This window comes from Ictidomys tridecemlineatus, chromosome 1, assembly GCF_052094955.1.
Source record: "Ictidomys tridecemlineatus isolate mIctTri1 chromosome 1, mIctTri1.hap1, whole genome shotgun sequence".
Lineage (NCBI taxonomy): Eukaryota > Metazoa > Chordata > Mammalia > Rodentia > Sciuridae > Ictidomys > Ictidomys tridecemlineatus.
The window spans coordinates 151,315,247-151,335,199 of record NC_135477.1 but is presented as its reverse complement, the minus strand read 5'-3'; the positions used below and the strand labels follow the sequence as shown (position 1 = coordinate 151,335,199).

Here is a 19,953-nt window from a genome sequence, read left to right as displayed (position 1 = left end):
TTCAAAGAAGGACCTTTTAAAGCTTTTAAAAAGATTATATTGCAGATTTCCAAAAGGGGAAATTGTTGTACAACATTTTCTAGTCTTATTTGACCCCAAAGCCCTTTGGTTATAGAGCAAAACTATTTTAACATGTGTTGATTCTAGGCATAAAGGAGAACAACTTTAAGTACATCTTTGAGCTTTTATTCAGCTCCAGAAAAGGACATTAAAGAAATTTAATTTTTTGCGGAAATGTAGCTCAGTGATAGAGTGCTTACCTGTCATATATGAAACCATGGGTTCAAACACCAGTATTCTCCCTCCACCCTGCCCACCCCCCCCCAAAAAAAAATCAAGAAACTGACGTTTTCTAAATTGAAAATTTGTTGTTTTCAAACATGAACTTATCAAATAATAATTGGAGGTATCATGGCACAAGAGAGGACTCAGACTTTGGAGGTAGTTTTCTAGGTTTCAGTCTCAACTTCACTACTTATCACTATCTATGTATTCTTAGAAAAGGTTCATAGCTTTTTGAATTCTTGGCTTTCTCAGTGCTAAAAAAAGGGTTTTGATGTTTATAAAATTTATTACATAGTAATAGGTGCTTGTATAGCAATAATAAGCACCTATTACTATGTCATTATACATAGTGGGAGTTGCCGCTAATTAATTTGGGAAACCAGTAATTTAATGTGAATAATAAAGATCTGTATATAAGAATTTTAGTTACAGCCAAGCACATGGTGCACACCTGTAATCCCAGAGATTTGGGAGGCTGAGGCAGGAGAATTGAAAATTCAAAGCCAGCCTCAATAACTTTGTGAGGCCCTAGTCAACTTAGTGAGACCCTGTCTCAAAATTAAAAATTAAAAAGGGCTGGGGATTTAGATTAGTGGGAAAGTACTCAAGGGGATAATCTCTAGTATAAATAAATAAATATATATACACACACACACACACACACACACACACATATATATATATATATATATATTTCATTATTTATTTATTCATTCATTTATCAGGGCTCAGCTGTGGTTACTTTTAGCATGGACTTTTTCTGTTTCTCCTGCCATGCATGGTGGTGCATGCCTATAATCCCAGCTACTCATGAGGCTAAGGCAGGAGGATTGCAACCTTGAGGCCAGTGTAGCCAATTTAGGAAGACCCATCTCAAAAATAAACAGGGCTGTGGATGTAACTCAGGGGTAAAGCACTCCTGGATTCAGTTCCTAGTACCACATAAGGCATAGTGCCTGTTACATAAAGCAAAGCCAAATTGTCTACATGGTAGAAAGGGAAAAACAAAGATGCCCTGGTTTTGCCAAGTTTCTCTCTGGGCATAGTTGAAAACAAAGCTTAAAATGTGCATCCTCAACAAGCTAGACCTAGCAAGCCAATTGGAATTTGGAGGACTTACATCTCAACTGAGATTTCCACACCACCCCCCTTCAGTTTTGTTTTTGTATAAACAGTTGAGATATGAAAAGAGAAACACTTCTTGGGAAAGTTATTATGCCCTAGTTACCCAATGCCTGTCAAAACACTTGATTAAGACATCCTGTTAGATAGGGTGTGGTGGCATACTCTTGTAATTCCAGCAGTTTGGGAAGCAGAGGTGGGAGACTAGCAAGTTAAAAACCAGCCTCAGCAATTTAGTGAGTCTAAGCAACTTGGAGAGACCCTGTCTCAAAATAAAAGGGGCTGGTTAAATGCCTCTGGATTTGATCCCTGGTAGAAACAAAACAAAACAAAACATGGTGATTATACACATACCACCTAATGTGACCATCCTTGGATCATAGTTTGGCAAGAGATAGCTCAGGGATTACAGTGTTTCAAAATTGGTTGCCAGGTGATTGATGTCCTCTTATCTTTTGACTTGAGAGAGGAGATAGTTAAGACCAAGACTAGATGGTATAGGCTAGGGTTATAGAATAGTTCAGAACCCTTTCCCAGTTTTGCCTATGGATTGGGGTTGTTTTCGTTTTTATTTTTTCCCCAAGGTAAATACTGCCCTTCTGCCTATAATGCTATTATCAGTTATACTTTTATATAAATTACTGTGTCTAAATGCATTATTCTCCCAAATCCTTAGGAGGTCAGTTCATTGAAGGGTAGTTACCTCTGAGGGGATATGAAAGGGGGAAAAGATGGAGCAAAGGATATTTCTCAGACATTTGGATGAACTGCCCAGTGGGGGATGTATGGCAGCAGTTGGTGACATTTGACACTTTTCCCTAAGAAATTAGAGGGAGAAAGAGATTCCAAAGTTAAGCTCTATTTCCTATTACATCTGTTCTGTCCAGTGCTGTTTGTACCTTAGATATCAGTAGATCTGAATGTAAATCACATCTATTCTGAAGAGCAAAGCAGTAGGAAAAATTGGAGATTTGACCAACTTATAGTGAGGACCAATCCACTCTTTTTTTTTTAATTAATTTCTTTTTCACTTGTTTATTTATTGATTGATTGATTGATTGTGGTGCTGAGGATCAATCCCAGGGTCTTGCACATGTAAGGCGAGCGCTCTAACATTGAACCACAACCCCAGCCCCAAGGATCAATCTTTTAAAAAAATATATTTTTCGTTGTAGATGGACAACAATACCTTTATTTTGTTTATTTAGTGTTTTTTTTTTTTTTTTTTTTTTTTAATGTGGTTCTGGGGATCAAACCCAGTGCCTCATGCCTGGTAGGCAAGTGTTCTACCATTGATCCACAACTCCAGCCCATGAACACCAATTTTATACCCAAACGGGTGTGGGATGTTTACATATTCTTTTTTAAAAGATTCATTATTCTCAATTTGTAATGGACACAACAACAATATTTGTCTCACGGATAGTTGAGAAAAATATTGTGAACGTAGGAATAAATTAGTAATAATAGTAAGAAGAATAATGTTTAAGAAAATATAGAAAAGTAGCCAGGTGTGATGGCTCATGCCTGTAATCCCAGCAACCTGGGAGGCTTAGGCAGGAAGGTCTCAAATTTGAGGCCGCCTTTAGCAAGACACAGTCTCAAAAAAAGAAAGAAAGAACTGGGGATATAACATCCTTGGGTTCAGTAACAAAAAAAGAAATGAGAAAGGTAAAGTTTCGAAACAAGTTATTTGGGTGATAGAGAATTTATTTAGTTACTCAAACATTTCCTGTTGCAAGGCATTATGTTAGGTTTTGGGAATATAAAGATAAATAAGTTTTTTTCCTAAGGGAAAAAAAATTGCAGGGCTAGGGTTTAGCTCAGTGTTAGAGTACATGCCTAGCACATGCAAAGCCCTGGGTTTAATCTCCAGCACCCCCCAAAAAATTACTTTTTAAAAGAGAATTACCTATTGGACTCTAAAGAAAGTACTTTGGGAGGAGCTTGAAATCTGTGACCAAGGTAATTAAGTGTGTAATGTTCCCTCCTCTGTTTTATTTCTCTTCCAGAAATGCTAATAGCCAAACTTTGTTATTGCTGAGGCAAGAATTGGTAGCAGAGATAATGGAATTATCTCCTGCCAAAACTACAGTGGACTTTCTTTCTGAACAAAGTTGGCATTGCAAAACTCTTGTACTGAAATGAGAATGGATATTGTGCTGGAGACACAATAAGGTTTTAACTCAAATTAAAACCAGCCCTATCCAGTGTAAATTGGAATAGTTTTTTCACATGCATTAAAAATACCTGAGTGTTGTAGTGTACATGTGTAATCCCAGTGACTTGGGAGACTGAGGCAGGGGGATCCCAAGTTTGAGCCAGTCTGGGTAACTTAGCAAGACCTTGTCTCAAAGTAAAAAATGCTGGAGATATAGCTAAGATATAGTAAGAGTGCCTCTGAGTTCCATCCCCAGAACTATAGATATATAAATAATTATGGCCTAGAAAGGAGCAAATATCTTTAACCAGTTTCCCCCAATAATTAAAAAAAAAATGAATATGGAGAAGAGGTTGAGTCAAAATCCTAAATCCTTATTTTGGAGCGTGGGGAACTGGAAGGAAATATACTAAAGTGTAAACCATTGAATTACTGTATTATTAGTGGTTGGGACTACTTTCTTAGTATTTAAATAACTTTATCTTTGTGTGAGGGGGGCATGGAGGTACTAGGAACTGAACTCAAGGGTGCCTTACCACTGAGCAACATCCCCAATCCTTTTTATTTCTTATTTTGAGATGGGGTCTCATTAAGTTGCCCAGCCTGGCCTTGAACTTGGGATCCTCCTGCCTTATCCTCCTGAGTTGCTGGGATTACAGATGTTGGCCATCCTGCCAGGCTTCCTACCTATCAAGAATTTATAAACAGTTTTATTTTACCATAAATGTTTCTAACAAAGATGAATAAAATTGTCCTAACAGTTTTCCATTTTGTTTTTTTGCTGATATTTTGCTCTTTTTCATGCCCTGTGTAATTAATTTTTCATGTGCAACCAGAATAGCATTTTAAATAGTGTACATATGATTATGCCACTTCCATTGAATTTGAAATTATGGCTTTGGATTTAGTGATTCTCATCCCTAGTTGCATATTAGAATTACCTGGAAATTCCAGACCCCTACAGAAAAAAATTACCTAGGCTAGGAAGTCTTCAGAGAATTTGAATAAACTGCTTAGGGTCTTTTTTTTTTTTTTTTTGATAGGATATTTAAAAAATCTACTCAAGTGCTTCTGATATGCGGGCAAGATTGAGAACGCTTCCCTTAGATGAATGATCTCTCCTCTGTCTACTTCTCAGACCTTATCTGCCAACTTCCCACGCTTGTTCAGCCTCACAGGTTTCCTCCTCTCAAAAGTTATGTTGTCTGTCTTTCCCTCCCGTTCACCCTTCCTCCCTCCCTTCCTTTTTTTGCATTGCTGGATATTGAACTCTGGGCACCATACATGCTAGGCAAGCACTTTCACCCTCCATTCTTTTTTTTTTTTTTTTGTACTAGGAATTGAATCCAGGGGCATTTATCCATTGAGCCACATTCCAACCCTTTATTATTATTATTATTTTCATATTACCTTTATTCTATTTATTTATTTTTATATGTTGCTGAGGATTGAACATAGGGCTGCACACGTGCTAGGCAAGTGCTCTACCATTGAGCTACAGCCCCAGCCCACACCCTTTTTCTTTTTCTTTTTTGGTACCAGGGATTGAACCCAGGGGTGCTTAATCATTGAACCACATCCCCTCCCCTTTTTACTTTTTGAGACAGGTTCTCATTAAGTTGCTTAGGGCCTCCATAAATAAACTGAAGCTGGCTTTAAACTTACATTCTCCTGCCTCAGCCTCCTGAGCTGCTAGGATTATAGGTGTATGCCAGAGTACCTGGCTTATTTTTTTATTTTGAAACAAGATTTCCCTCAATTTCTCAAGCTGGCTTCAAACTTGAGATCCTCCTATTTCATTCAGCCTTCTGTGTTTGGTTTTTACCTAATGTCCTTTTTTGTTTCAGGATTCCATCTAAATTACCACATTATATTCAGTAGTCACATCTTAAGCTCCTCTTGGTTATGACAGTTTTTAGGACTTTCTTTGATTTTGATAACCTTGACAATTTTCAGGAATACATGTCAGGTTGTTGTATGTCCTCTGGTTGACATTTGGCTAAAGTTATATATTTTGGGGAGGAAGACCACAGGGGTAAAACACTGTTTTTATTACATCATATTTAGAGTACATAGTATTCAACAAAATTTAACACTGTTGATTATTTACCTGAGTGATGTAGTGCTTATCAGTTTATCCACTGTAAAGTCAATATTCCCTAATCCGTTTTCCACACTGTATTTTTTGGAAAAAAGTCACTACATGTTGGGAAAGACTAGGAAGTTATGCTTTAGTTTGAAGGTAAAGTATCTACCTAAGTTATTTGAAATTCTTCTGTACAGGATATTTGTCTCTTCTCCTCCATTTATTTATTCAATCATGTATCTGTGCCAGACATGTTTATTTTGTACTTTGATTTAGATTTAGGTGGACACAATATCTTTATTTTATTTTTATGTGGTGCTGAGGATTGAACCCAGTGCTTCATGCATGCTAAGTGAGCACTGTACCCCTGAGTCATGACCCCAGCCCCTGTGGGGTCTTTTTCAATTGACTACTGTATCCCTTTGACATAGACATTATAGTTTTTTTTGTTTTATTTTTTGAGTACTTCCTTAATTCTCATCATTATAATTTTCTCCACCTTCATTTACATATTTGCTACAGTTCTTTAGTTAGCCTTTTCTGCAAGGAACCCTATTTCCTTTTATTGGAGAATGGTATTAGAAAATCAGATCTGGGGGCTGGGGCTGTAGCTCAGTGGCAGAGTGCTTGCCTTGCACATGTGAGGTGCTGGATTCGATCCTTAGCACCACATAAATATAAAACAAATAAAGAAAAAAACTACATAAAAAATAAGATCTGGGTATAAGTTGTGTACATAGGGCCTCAAAGCTGACAGCAAGGAGGCTAAAGTGAGTTTTTCTATATGTAACCATGTGCATCTGTATTAAGCTAAGCATGAGCCAGGTATGGTGGTACACATGTAATCCCAGCAATTCAGGAGGCTGAGGCAGAATGATCTCAAATTCATGGTCAGCCTCAGCAACTTAGTGAATACTTGGATTTATTTATTTAGTTAGTTAGTTGTAGATGGACCCAATATCTTTATTTATTTTTATGCGGTGTGAGGATGGAACTCAGACCCTCACATGTGCTAGGCAAACAAGTGCTCTACCACTGAGCTACAGCCCAGCCCTGAATACTTGAATTTAAATAAAAATAAAAAGGGCTGGGAATATCTAGATAAGTGGTAAAGTGCCCCTGGTTCAAAACCCAGTAGCAAAAAAGAAAAGCTCAACATGAATTGGTACAGATGTCTGTATTATCACATAGATCATTCCAGCTTTCTCTCTTTGGTTTTTTCTCTCTCTGTAAGCTCACTCTTCAACAGTGAAAAATCTGGCTCCCACAATCTATCATATATTTATTTATTTGTTAAGTTTCAATGTACATATATAGATTCAGCAGCTTCAGATTAATACAGAGTCCTATAGAAGACTCTTAGTGCTTATTTGTAGTACCTGTTGCCTTTTGTCTTAGATTCCAGTCATTTCCAAAGTTACTTAGGTCAGCACCTTTTCTACACCTGCTTCAGTGAGGTTGTTTAATTTATTTGAAGTACAATTAGATTATTTCATCACAGTTTGTACTCCATCCAGAAATCACCTGGCATCCTATATGATTTCTTTAATTTGCATACATTAAGATTCACGCTATGAAGTTAGTTAAGTTTTGATAAATACAAAATGTCACACATCTATTTGTCTTAGAATTTTTACATTTGTTGTCCTCTTGCCTGGAATAGTCTTCCCACATATTGCCCCATGGTTACCCCCTTATCTTTCATTCCCTTCTGTGCTCCATGGGGAGGCCTTCCTTGGGCATTCAACCTAAAGGACTCTCTGAACAAAATGAAAAATTGTATTCATTTAATTTCTCCTCTCTCTCTTTTTCTCTGTATTGTTTGGTCAATCTCCCTCTACTAAGATACAAATTTAGTGAGAGCAGGGACTTTTCTGTTTCCTGAATATTTAAAATACTGGGACAGTAAAAATATCTTGATGTATGAATGAATAATCCTGTCCTAGGTGTGTCTAGTCTTATTCCTAGTCAAGGTTTCATGATTAATAGTATCTGAAAGCAGATTTATTCAATTCAGCTTCCTGATTAACTGCCTCACTACTTACAAAAGGGATTTGCTTGCAGATTAGATTATTTCAGTATATTGAAAATGTGCAATTACTTTATTCTCTCCTACATGTTGATAACCCCCCCCCTTTTTTTTTTAAAGAGAGAGAGAGAGAGATTTTTTTAATATTTATTTTTTAGTTCTCGGCAGACACAACATCTTTGTTTGTATGAGGTGCTGAGGATCGAACCCGGGCCGCACGCATGCCAAGGAGAGTGCGCTACCGCTTGAGCCACATCCCCAGCCCCATTGATAACCCTTTTTAAAAAATATGTTTTAATAAGAGACTTAAAATCTTTGTTCCAGGGTTGAGATGTATCTCAGGGATAGAGTGTTTGTCGAGATCAAGGCCCTGAGTTCAATCCATGGTACTTCAAAAACAAATGTCTTTGCTCATACTTGGAATTGCATATTAATAACCATTGACTTCCTAGTCCTGCTGTAATTAGAATCAGTTGAGGAATTAAAAAAAAAAAAAAAGGTTAGCTGAGGGACAAAGTACTATTTCCTGACTAGGAAGATTCTACAGTTTTGTATTTTTAACATGTAGTCTGGCATCTAATTAATTGAACATTTGGTGTTTCAGAATCCCACTGGGGGTACTGGGGTTATGGCTCAGTGATAGAGCACTTGCCCAGCATGTGTGAGGCACTGGGTTCTTTCCTCAGCACCATATAAAAATAAATAAATAAAGGTATTGTGTCCATCTACAACTAAAAAAAAAAGAAAAAATAATAAATCCCACTGGGACTGAGGGTAGTTCAGTAGTAGAGCCCTTGCCTACATTCATGAGGCCCTAAAATCCATCCCCAGCACTTAAAAAAAAAAATTCAGTATATGGTTATACAGTGAGATTTTATGATAATTTCTAGAAGAATTCAGTTTATTACTACTATTGAAACGTACACACAAAATCTTTTTAATTTGCACTAACTTTCTGAAACTGTTTAAGCTCTTTCTATGGGCTAGGTGCTAGGGAATATCATAAGTGAATCATGGACACTGCTTTCAAGGAACCTGTTCCCTTTGAGAAGGCAGTAGCATGGATGTAAATAATTATAGTAGAAAATAGAAAACAATTTTGGTATTTTAGGTAGGGAGTGGTCCTTCAGACTCCTGTGAGAAGGTAAAATTAGTTTCATTTCTTTTTTTTTTTAAATATTTTTTAAGTTGTTATTGGACCCAATACCTTTATTTTATTTATTTTTATGTGGTGCTGAGCGCCTTGCAAGTGCTAGCAAGTGCTTTACTGCTGAGCTACAACCCCAGCCCGTGGAGTTTCATTCCTTTTTGTTGTTGTTGTTGCACTGGGGATTGAACCCAGGAGTACAGTACCTCTGAATTATATCTCCAACCCTTTTTATTTTATTTTTGAGATAAAGGTTTCGCTGAGTTGTTCAGGCTGACCTCAAACTTGTGATTTTCCTGTCTCAGCCTCTTGAGACACAGGAATTACAGACATGAGTCACTGCACCCAGCTATAGTCTAATTCTTAAAGAGAATACACAGTGAGAGAGAGGACATGGAAGTCCTTTATATGGACTGTAATGTAGGAAATTGAAAAGTAAGGAGGGCCTGTCACAAGCCAGAAAGAAGATCATTGACAAAATGGAAAAAGGCCTGGAATGGTCAGGAGATAAAATCCAGATTGTCAGAGCTATTGAAGCCATCATTTTTTTTTTTTTAAAGAGAGAGGTGAGAGAGAGAGAGAGACAGAGAGAATTTTTAAAATTTATTTTTTAGTTTTCGGCTGACACAACATCTTTGTTTGTATGTGGTGCTGAGGATCGAACGCCAGGCGAGCGTGCTACCACTTGAGCCACATCCCAGCCCGAAGCCATCATTTCTTAACAGAGTTGTATAGCTATTATACTTTTTAAATTTTAGTATTGGAGTTTTTAATAGTAATTCAAACATTAAACATTTTTAATTAGAAAGTTTATTTATCACTTGTGAATTTAAAAAACAAACAATTATAGCAAGGCATGGTGGTGCATGTCTGTAATCCCAGCAACTCAGGAGGGTAAGGCAAGAGGATCGCAAGTTCAGTGGCAACCTAGACAATTTAGCAAACCCCCATCTCAAAAAATAAAAGGGGCTGGGGATGTGGCAGAGGATCCCTGGGTCAATACCCAACACCAAATAAATAAATAAGTCCTGAAAAATCCAAGCTTTAGTGTTTTTATTTTTTTCAAGCTCTGTAAAGGATATCGAGTCCAAATTAAACCCCTCATGCTGTAAATAAAGGAAAATAAATTCCAGAATGTTTTAAAATATGTCTGTCCATGAATATGGAGAGCAAAATCAAGCAAGAACTTGAGTCTTATGACTAGTTAATCTATGTCAACGTATTCTTGTCAGGTTAAGATCGCTCTTTGTCCTGATGATTGTCAGTTATCAAGAGAAGTTTCATGAGGATATAGACTTTACCTCATTTCTCTAGCCCTTAGACATTATATACTTGCTATACAGAATAGGCACACAGTAGGCATTTGTTGAATGAAAAGGTGAATGGATGGAAAGATAAGACGCCTATAGTGATCCTTGAAGGAAGGCTAGGGTTTAGCTCACTGGATATCATATGTGCAATGAACTGTTAGATTTAATAGGTATTGGGCATCTGAAGGGAAACTTTTTGGATGGGGGGCAGCACTAGAGATTGAACCCAGGGCCTTGTGCATGCTAGGAAAGCACCCTACCACTGAGCTGCACCCCCCGCCCCCTCAAGGCAATTATTGAGGTAAATAACCTAGAAAGCCAGATTGGGTTCACATTATAGAAACACTTAAATCCGGGCTAAGGATTTTGGAATTATTACTTTCATTTAAATAACAAAAATAACTTGAAATTATTTCAACTGACTATTCAAAGGTTTTGAACAGAGGAGTAATGCACACAAACACACTAAATATACAGGAATAAGAATCAAAAGGAAAGAGAGAAATTATTGACAGTTGATTTGAGGTGTTATGAAAGGTTAATTAAAGATTCTGGCTGTGAAAATGGAAATGTTACAGATGTAAGATAAATGGAAAATGGAACTGTCAAAACTTGTTTACTGATGAAGTGTGGCAAGGTGAGGTTGAGGTTTCGAGATTTTTTTTTCTTTTTCATTTTTTGTGATAATGGGGATTGGATTGAACTCAGGGCCTCCTGTATGTTAATCAAGTGCTTTACCACTGAGGTCTATCCCCATCCCCTTTTATTTTATTTGGAGACAAGATCTTCCTGAATTGCCTAAGCTATTCAAAACTTTTTATCCTCCTACTTCAGTTTCTGTAATGCTGGGATTGTAATTGTGTGCCACCACACCCAGCCAGATGTCTTCTGTCTAGATGTTTTTGTGGTATCACTAACAGATACAGTAATTTTAAAGGGTGGATTTGAGTGAGGTACTGGTGCCTTGTCTTGGTGGATGTGGTGAGTGGGCTACTGGAAGTGTGTTGCTAAGAATCAGAAGAAATAGTGGGCCCAGAGATTATACTAGCAGTTCTACATAGAAAGGATGCTTGAAGGTTGGGGATTGAATAAGATTGCCAAAGAGAGAGACAAAAACCAAGGATACATTCTTAGGAAATTACATTTAGAGGGATAAGAATAAGAGGAACCAGAGAAGGAGTTTTGGTCAGGGTCTAGTTGAAACTTTAGAATAGTCTGAGGAGAGTGGGGGAAAACATCTGAATTACAGATTCTTTTTCATAAAAAGCATTATATAGTTCATATTGAAGCTATTTATAAAGTGATATAAATTAAGGAAAGGCATTGCTTTTTGTAGGAAAACTGCATTGTATCATTATATATTAAAATCAGAATAGTTTTTTCCTTTAGAAAATATTTGGTAGACCCAGAGGTTGACGAAATATTTAAAATTTTAACTTGGATTTGAGTGAGAAAATTTGATTTTAATCACTAGTTCTCTTTAATTGAAAGCCTTGAAGTTTTAGAAATTCTGTGTCTAGAATAGTTAATTTTTTTTTGGCGGGGGGGGGGGTACTGGGAATTGAACCCAGGGATGCTTAACCCACTGAGCCACATCCCCAGACTTTTTTTTTTTTTTTTTTTTTTTTAAGAGCCAGAGATTCACTGATTTACTTAGGGCCTCGCAGAGTTGCGAAGGCTGGCTTTGAATTTGTGATCCTTCTGTTTTATCCTCCCAAGTCCTTGGGATTGCACATGTACACCACTGTGCCTGCCTAGATAAATTTTTAATCAAAGTTTTACCATGCTTTAAACATCTACCTTAAGCATTTAGTGCATTTTCCTATCATCATTCAATAAGGATTCCTTGGGGTAAAAGTGCTCCAAACAAAAAAGTAAGTACTATTGATTTTTTCTTAAGTAACTTATATCTTTCTTTTTAGGATCTGACTGGCATAGAATCTATGGATCAATGTCGCCATACTTTGGAACAGCATAACTGGAACATAGAGGTATAATAGGATTTGTTCTAAGCTTATTCCATTTGTTGCCCTGGTCTGACAAAGAATCAACAATATGTGTTTTTCCATGGCAGGAACCTTTCCCCGAAATTAAAGGTGTGGGAAATGGAGAAAGCCTGTCAAAAATGTATGAGATCATAAATGGTGAAGAAATCCCATAGTCTTATTCCCTTCTTAGTTTTTCTTAATAGCTGTTTGAGAAAACTATTAGATTTTTATATTTGGTGTTTAACCAGATACTTTAATGTGAACCTTCTTATTACATATTTTGTAGCTTATTCTTTTGGGTTTTCTAGGTGATCATGTCATTTGCAGCTCAGTGATTTTTTTTTTCATTACTTGCATCTTTTGTTTCTTTTATTTGATTATGAATTGGCTAGAACTTTAGAATATTGTCCAAATCATCAATGGTAGTAGCAAACATCTGTTCTGTCATGTTTCTGATATTGTATTATCAGTTGTTGCTTTGAGTTAGATTCATCAGAACGTAAACTTTATGAGAGCAGAGGATTTTTGTTTGTTTGTTTTTTCTAGGTTTTTTTTTGTGTGTGTGTGTGTGTGTAGTGTTAGGGATTGAACCCAGGGCCTAGTGCATGCAAGGCAAGCACTCTACCAACTGAGCCCAATGTCCCCAGCCCTCTTATAGTTTTACTAACTGCTTTGTTCCCAGCATATAACACTGAGCTTGGCACATCATGGACTCTCAATAAATATCTGTTGACTAAATCCATTCTTAGAATATTAATGCTACAGGGCATTAATACTATAGACTTATTAATATTATAGACTCATGCCTGTTATCCCAGCAACTCGAGAGGCTAAGACAGGAGGATCAAAAGTTGAAGGCCAGCTGTGGCAAGTTAGTTAGACCTGTCTCAAAATAAAAATTTTAAAAGGGCTGGGCATGCAGCTCCATGTTAGGGTACCTCTGCACTGAAAAGGAAAAGCCATGTACATGTTACACACCCACATAGGCAAAAGGTTTCAAAAAGCATAAAGAAGAAATCTATCACCTATAAACCACTTTATGTATAGATATTGTTATATTTTAGTGTATTTTCTTTCTGACTCCATTGAAATGACTATGGATTTTTTAAAAATAGACTATTTTTAAAATATATTTTAGTTGTCAATGCACCTTTTATTTTATTTGTTTATATGTGGTGCTGAGAATCGAACCCAGTGCTTCACCCATGCTAGGCAAGTGCTCTACCAATGATCCACAACTCTAGCCCTTTGAAATGACTATATGGATTTATATATAATTTTTTGAGATAGGATTGTGCAGTATTTGCAGTTTTTTTCACTTCAATCTATTTTAGTAGCTTGTAAAATTAATAGACAAAATATATAAAAATAATTTTAGTTTTTCAAAAGTTCAAAGAAAGCCTAAGATAAAGTATCAAAGAAATTCCATTAATATCACTTTCCTACCAGTTTCTTAGTCCTGCTTTCCTGACACTGCCATGGTAACTGTCTTCCCCCATCCCCACCCTTTGTATTGGAGAGCACTTTAACCCATGGGCACTTTGCCACTGAACCATATCCCCAACCCTTTTTATTTTTTATTTTGAGACAGGGTTTCATCAAGTTTCCTAAGCTGACATTGACTCAAAAACCTCCTACCTCAGCCTCCTCAGTCAGAGGGATTACTGGTGTGTGCCACCATACCCAGCTAACAATTTCTTTTGATTCTGTCCAGACATTATTAATGCCCATCTAAAAATATATTTTTTGAGAATTTTTTTTTAATATTTATTTATTTTTTAGTTTTCGGCAAACACAACATCTTTATTTGTATGTGGTGCTGAGGATCGAACCCAGGCCGCACGCATGCTAGGCAAGCGCGCTACCACTTGAGCCACATTCCCAGCCCCTAAAAGTATTTTTGTTATATATTTCCTATATAGATCAGACCTTTTTCCCAAGTGAACTGGAGTTTTAGTTTATAGATACTAATGAAGTTTATTAATTTATTTTTAAGATAGTTCATTATATGTTGGACTGGGGGTACATAGTTTTGCCTAGTATGCATGAGGCCCTGATTTTGATTCCCAGTACCACAAAAACAATAACAACGAAAACTCTATTAAAATTATTTTGCTGGGCGCAGTGGCGCATGTGCGCTTATAATCCCAGTGGCTCAGGAGGCTAAGACAGGAGGATCGTGGGTTCAAAGCCAGCCTCAGCAATGATGAGGTGTAAGCAACTGAGTGAGACCCTGTTTCTAAATAAAATACAAAATAGGGCTGGGGACGTGGCTTAGGGGTAGAGTGCCTCCCCAGTACAAAAAAAAAAAAAAAAAAAAACACTTTTTTATAAAAGATAACTATGTTTAACTGAGTGCTGTGGAGCACACCAGTAATTCCAGCAATTTGAGAATGAGCAGGAAGTTTGCAAATTGGAGGCCAGATTCAGCAACTTAGCAAGACCCTGTCTCAAAATAATAAATAAGTTTGAGGATGTAGTTCAGTGGTAAAGTTCCCTTAGGTTTCATCTCATATTCACAGACTTGTACAGTTACCTTCACAATCAATTTTAAAACATTTTCAGAAAAATATTTTAGATCATTTAGAAGATTACCCCAAAAAAGAAACCCCATACTCTTTAGCTATTACTTTCTGCCCATCCACCCCTAACTAGTCTACTTTCTGTGTATAGATTTCTTTTTTCTAAACTTTCATATGAATAGAATCAGAGCATGTGGTCTCTTGGGACTGACTTATATCAAGGTTCATCTTGTAGCTTATGTCAGTACTCATTCCTTTTTATGGTCAAAAAATATTCCCAATGGGCTGGGGGTGTAACTTTGCTGGAGTGCTTGTCTAGCATACACAAGACCCTGGGTTTAATCCTTAGTACCACCAAAAAAAAAAAAAAAAATTCCTTTGTGTAGATATATTACCTCTTAGTCCAGTCATCCACTACAACAAAATATCATAACCAGGAGGGCTTATAAACAAAAGAAATTTATGTCTTATACTGGAAAAATGAAGGCATTAACTGTCTAGTAAGAATCCATTTTCTGGTTCACATGTGACACTTTCTTACTGTAGTTTCACATGGTGGAAGGGGTAGGCAGCTGTCTAGGGCTTCTTTTAAAAGTCACTAATCCTGGGCTGGGGATATAGCTCAGTTGGTAGAGTGCTTGCCTCACATGCACAAGGTCCTGGATTCAGTCCCCAGCACCACCAAAAAAAAAAAAAAAAGTCACTAATCTTAATCATGAGTCCTACCACACTGGTTGTTAGGTTTTGATATAGGAAAATTGGGGAGGGTGGTTTACAAAAATGAAGACCATAGCACCACAATATTTTCATTCATCATTTGATTGATATTTGGGTTTTTCCATTTTTGGCTGTTAATAATGTTGCAGTGAATTAGTATGCAAGTTTTTGTGTGAATGTATATTTTTAGTTTTCTTGAGTATATACTTAGAAGTAGAATTTGTTGGGCCATATGGTAACTATTGAAGACCTGCTAGACTGTTTTCAAAATGTACCATTTTAATTTCCAACAATAATGTATGAATGTCCCAATTTATCCATAGCCTTACCAATACTTGTTAGCATCTTTTTAGCCATTCTAAGGGGTATGAGATAGTATTTTATTGTGTTGTTTTTTAAAAAAATATTTTTTTTTAGTTGTCAATGGACCTTTTTTTTTTTTATTTGTTCATATGCAGTGCTGAGAATTGAACCCAGTGCCTCACACATTGTAAGCAAGGGCTCTATCACCAAGCTACAACTCTAGCCCTCAGTGTGGTTTTGATTTGCATTTTCCTAATGACTGAAATGATGTCGAGTATCTTTTTTTTTTTTTTAATAATTTATTTTGGAATGTAACATGAGTTGCCCCTTTCTTTTCTTTTTTTTTTTTTTTTTTTTTTTTTTTTTTTTTTGGTATGAGGATTGAACTCAGGGGCCCTCAACCACTGAGCCACATTCCCAGTCCTATTTTGTATTTTATTCAGAGACAGGGTTTCAGGGAGTTGCTTAGTACCTCACTGTTGCTGAGGCTAGCTTTGAACTCCTGTCTAGCCTCCTGTGTGATCCTCCTGTCTAGCCTCCCAAACTGCTGAGATTACAGGCGTACCCTACCATCCCTGACAGTATTGAGTATCTTTATGTTCTTGTTAGCCATTTATAAATCTGCAAAAATATCTTTGCTTATTTTTAAACTAGATTGTTTGTCTTTGTTGTTGAGTTTTAAGAATTCTCTATATTCTGGATACTTGATCCTTGTCAGACATGATTTGTAAATATTTTCTCCAATTTTTTAAGTTTGTTTTTTATTTTCTGGAGAGTGTCTTTAGATGTATAAAAGTTTTTCATTTTGATAAAGAGATGCTTTTCTACTTTTTTCCTTTGTTGCTTATGCTTTTGGTGTCAAATCTAAGATAACATGGCCTAATCCATGTTCATTGTTTTCTTTAACGGGGCTGGGATGTAGTTCAGCGGCAAAGTACTTGCTTAACGTGTGAGGCACTGGGTTCAATTCAGCACCACATAAAAATAAATAAATAGAAACGCATTCTGTCTATCTATAACTAAAAAAAATTTTTTTTTTTTAATTTAAAATTTCAGGGCTCAGGTTGTGGCTCAGTGGTAGAGCACTTGCCTAGCTTGTGTGAGACCCTGGGTTTGATCCTTAGCACTATATAAAGAAATAAATAAAGGTTTTGTGTCCATCTACTACTAAAAAATATTTTTTAAAAAAATTTAAATTTGGGGCTGGGGATGTGGCTCAAGCGGTAGCGCTATCAGCCTGGCATGCATGCGGCCTGGGTTCGATCCTCAGCACCACATATAAACAAAGATGTTGTGTCCACCAAAAACTAAAAAAAGAATAAATGTTTAAAAAAAATTTAAATTTCAACCAGGCACAGTGGCACACACCTTTAATTCCAGCTACTCAGGATGCCAAGGCAGGAGAATTGCAAATTCAAGGCCAGTCTGGGCAACTTAGTGAGACCCTGTCTCAGAACAAAAAATAGAATGGACTGGAAGTGCACCTTGGTGGCAGAGAATGCTTGGTGAGCCCTAGCACCACAAAAATAAAAAATGTGGAAAAAAATTTCAAAATTTTAATTCTTATACTTAGGTCTTAATGTGTTTTGAATTAAATTTTGTGCATAGTTTAGGTTTAGGGGTTCAATTTCTTTTGCATGTGGCTAAGTAGTTAAACCAGCCCCATCTGCTTAAAGAGTATTTTTTTCCCCACTGAATTGTAAAACTAGGAGAATGTCTGAAATTAGCCAAACCACACAGTTTAAAACCGGCTATCAAGTTTAGAGGATACATGGCCTTCCAAGGCCTTCCTCCCCATTCTGACACCAACTGCAAGTTCAAAGTATTTCAGAAATCATCCTGGGGTTTGATAATTTACTAAAACTCATGTAAGTTGTTACACTCGTTGTTTCAGTTTATTAAAGGGAACTGATACAAATTAAAATCAGCTAAAGAGACACAAAGGGCAGAGTCTCAAAGGGTTCCAAATGTAAAACTTGCATACTCCTCTCTTATGGAATCAGGATGCATTACCATCCTGGCACAGGTATTTTGCAATATACCTGAAGTTTTGTCAACTTGTTGTGGTCTGGTATGTTGAGGGTTTTTTGGGGGGTGGCTTCATCACAAAGGCATAATTGATTTAATTACTTACGTGGTTGAACTCAGTCTCCAATTGACTAATAACCAAGTTACTCAAAGGCCCCACCCTAAGTCACATGGTTTTTCTTTCTGGCGTGGCCAATCTTTACCCCAAGACTTTTTTACTACTCTGGGATAGCCCCCTTTTCAAGGGCAGAATTGAGATGAGAATGAGTTTTTAAAATTACCTTCATTTTGCACATAAGGAATCTGAGGCTTATAAATTGAGTGCCTTTTCTGAATGATGAAGCTAGGGTGCAGACCTATGCCAAAGTCCTACAATCAGATGCCACTCATCAGAACTGCTCCATTGCACAACTCCAGGGGCTCTATACACTGTGTTGTTCCCTGTTGATGGCTTTTTTTGGGATTGTACAGTGAAGCACCTTGTATCCCAGCTCCTTTGAATAATATATACCATCTGACTAAAAGCATTATACTTGCTGCATTGATATAGCTTTCAGACAAGTTCTCTGTTTTGTTTTGTTGTTTGTTTGTTTGTTTTTGTTGTTGTTTTTTAATCAGGTTTGAAAATATACTACTCAGATCACCTTTGTGTAATGATCACCCTGTTTTAAAACACCCAATGGTTGCCTCATCTCTTCTGGGTTGATGTGAACATCATTGAAACTCTTGCTGTTCTGTTTTCCTTCTCAGGCTGCTGTACAAGACAGGCTGAATGAGCAAGAGGGTGTACCCAGTGTTTTCAACCCACCTCCATCCCGACCCCTACAGGTTAATACTGCTGACCACAGGATCTACAGCTATGTTGTCTCAAGACCACAACCAAGGGCAAGTTACTTTGTAGTTGGCATTTCCCCCTTTGTGATTTTATAAATTCATTCCCTTGATTGTTTTGATCTCTGTTTGGTAGGAGTGAAAGAAATATTCAGAATGTGAACATGTTAGCTAGACCTGGGGCCCTTGGTAGATTTAGTGAAATATAATTTTATTTGATTTTTAAATAAATTAATTAACATAGAAATTATGATTTTTTTGTTCTTTGCCAGTTATTTGGAGTGTTTTCTGTGCCTCGTTTTGAATATCTGAATGGTTCATTTACATGTGTAAAATTGTTTACTACACATTTAATAGATCACCCACTTTTAAATTAGAATCTCTTGACCAAGTTCTTTGTTGCTTTAGTTAATTTCAGCTACTTTTGAGAAAGTGTTTGGAATCCATTGAAGTCCTCTACCACATCTTCAAAGTTAATATTGAAGGGTTAATAAGCAAAGAGGAGTTTCACTTAAGTTTGACAGGCATTTAAGAGCTCCAGTAACCTGGTATTTTTTTGGGGGTGGGGCATCTAGAGGTGGATTCCCATTTCAAATTTTAATTTCTCAACACTCTAGTTAGGGAGGTCATATAATATTTATTTATTGATAATGAACTCCATAGAACTTCTTGGAATTTCTCTTCCTTGAGATTACATCCACTTCTTATACATGCATTCAGAATCCCAAGAAAGCATCCCCTTTAACCTTGGAGCTGTAGACTTTACTCTGTCATCATACTTTTGTGGAGTACTTGATATTTTTTAATATGTTTTTGGTTTTTGGTACTAGAGATTAAACCCAGGGGTGCTTTACCACTGAGCTACATCCATCCCCCGTCCTTCTTATTTTTTACTTAAGTTTCCCAGGCTGGCCTTGAACTTGGGATCCTCCTTCCTCAGCTGGGATTACAGGTGTGTGCCACTATACCCAGCAGAATACTTGATGTTTTAAAATTAGAGTTTAGGCAGGAGGATCATGAGTTCAAGGCCAGTCTGGGCAACATAGCAGAACTCTGTCTAAATAGATAAATACAGTCAGTACTGTTTAAGTACAGTAGTTCATCATTATCCTGAAGGATACATTTCAAGACCTCTAGTAGATTCTACTGTCTAAAACTACCAATGGTACCAAACCTTGAACATCTTCCATCTTTTTTTCAGGGGGAGCTCCTGGGGATTGAACCCAGGGGTACTCTACCACTGAGCTACACATAGTCCTTTATTTTTATTTTGAGACAGGGTCTCGCTAAATTTCTGAAACTGGCCTCAAACTTGATGATCCTCTTGCCTTAGCCTCCCTGGTTGTTGTCTTTTCCATCTTACCTAAGCACCTATCACATACTATGGATGTAACTTTCTCTTTTTTCTTCTTTTTTTTTTTTTT

General features: G+C 36.9%; 1 protein-coding gene across 3 annotated transcripts in view; it reads left to right on the top strand.

Moving 5' to 3' along the window:
• Window positions 1-19,953, top strand: part of Faf2 (Fas associated factor family member 2) — a 60,238-nt gene that overhangs the window by 23,182 nt on the left and 17,103 nt on the right. For 2 of the 3 annotated variants that reach the window (XM_005333144.5, XM_013361902.4), the window contains 2 exons: window positions 12,063-12,131; window positions 18,449-18,583. In XM_005333144.5, the coding sequence (XP_005333201.1) occupies window positions 12,063-12,131; window positions 18,449-18,583 (204 nt within the window). Of the gene's footprint in view, window positions 1-4,611; window positions 4,747-12,062; window positions 12,132-18,448; window positions 18,584-19,953 lie in introns of all 3 variants that reach the window. The other variant, XM_013361903.4, reaches the window with a different exon arrangement.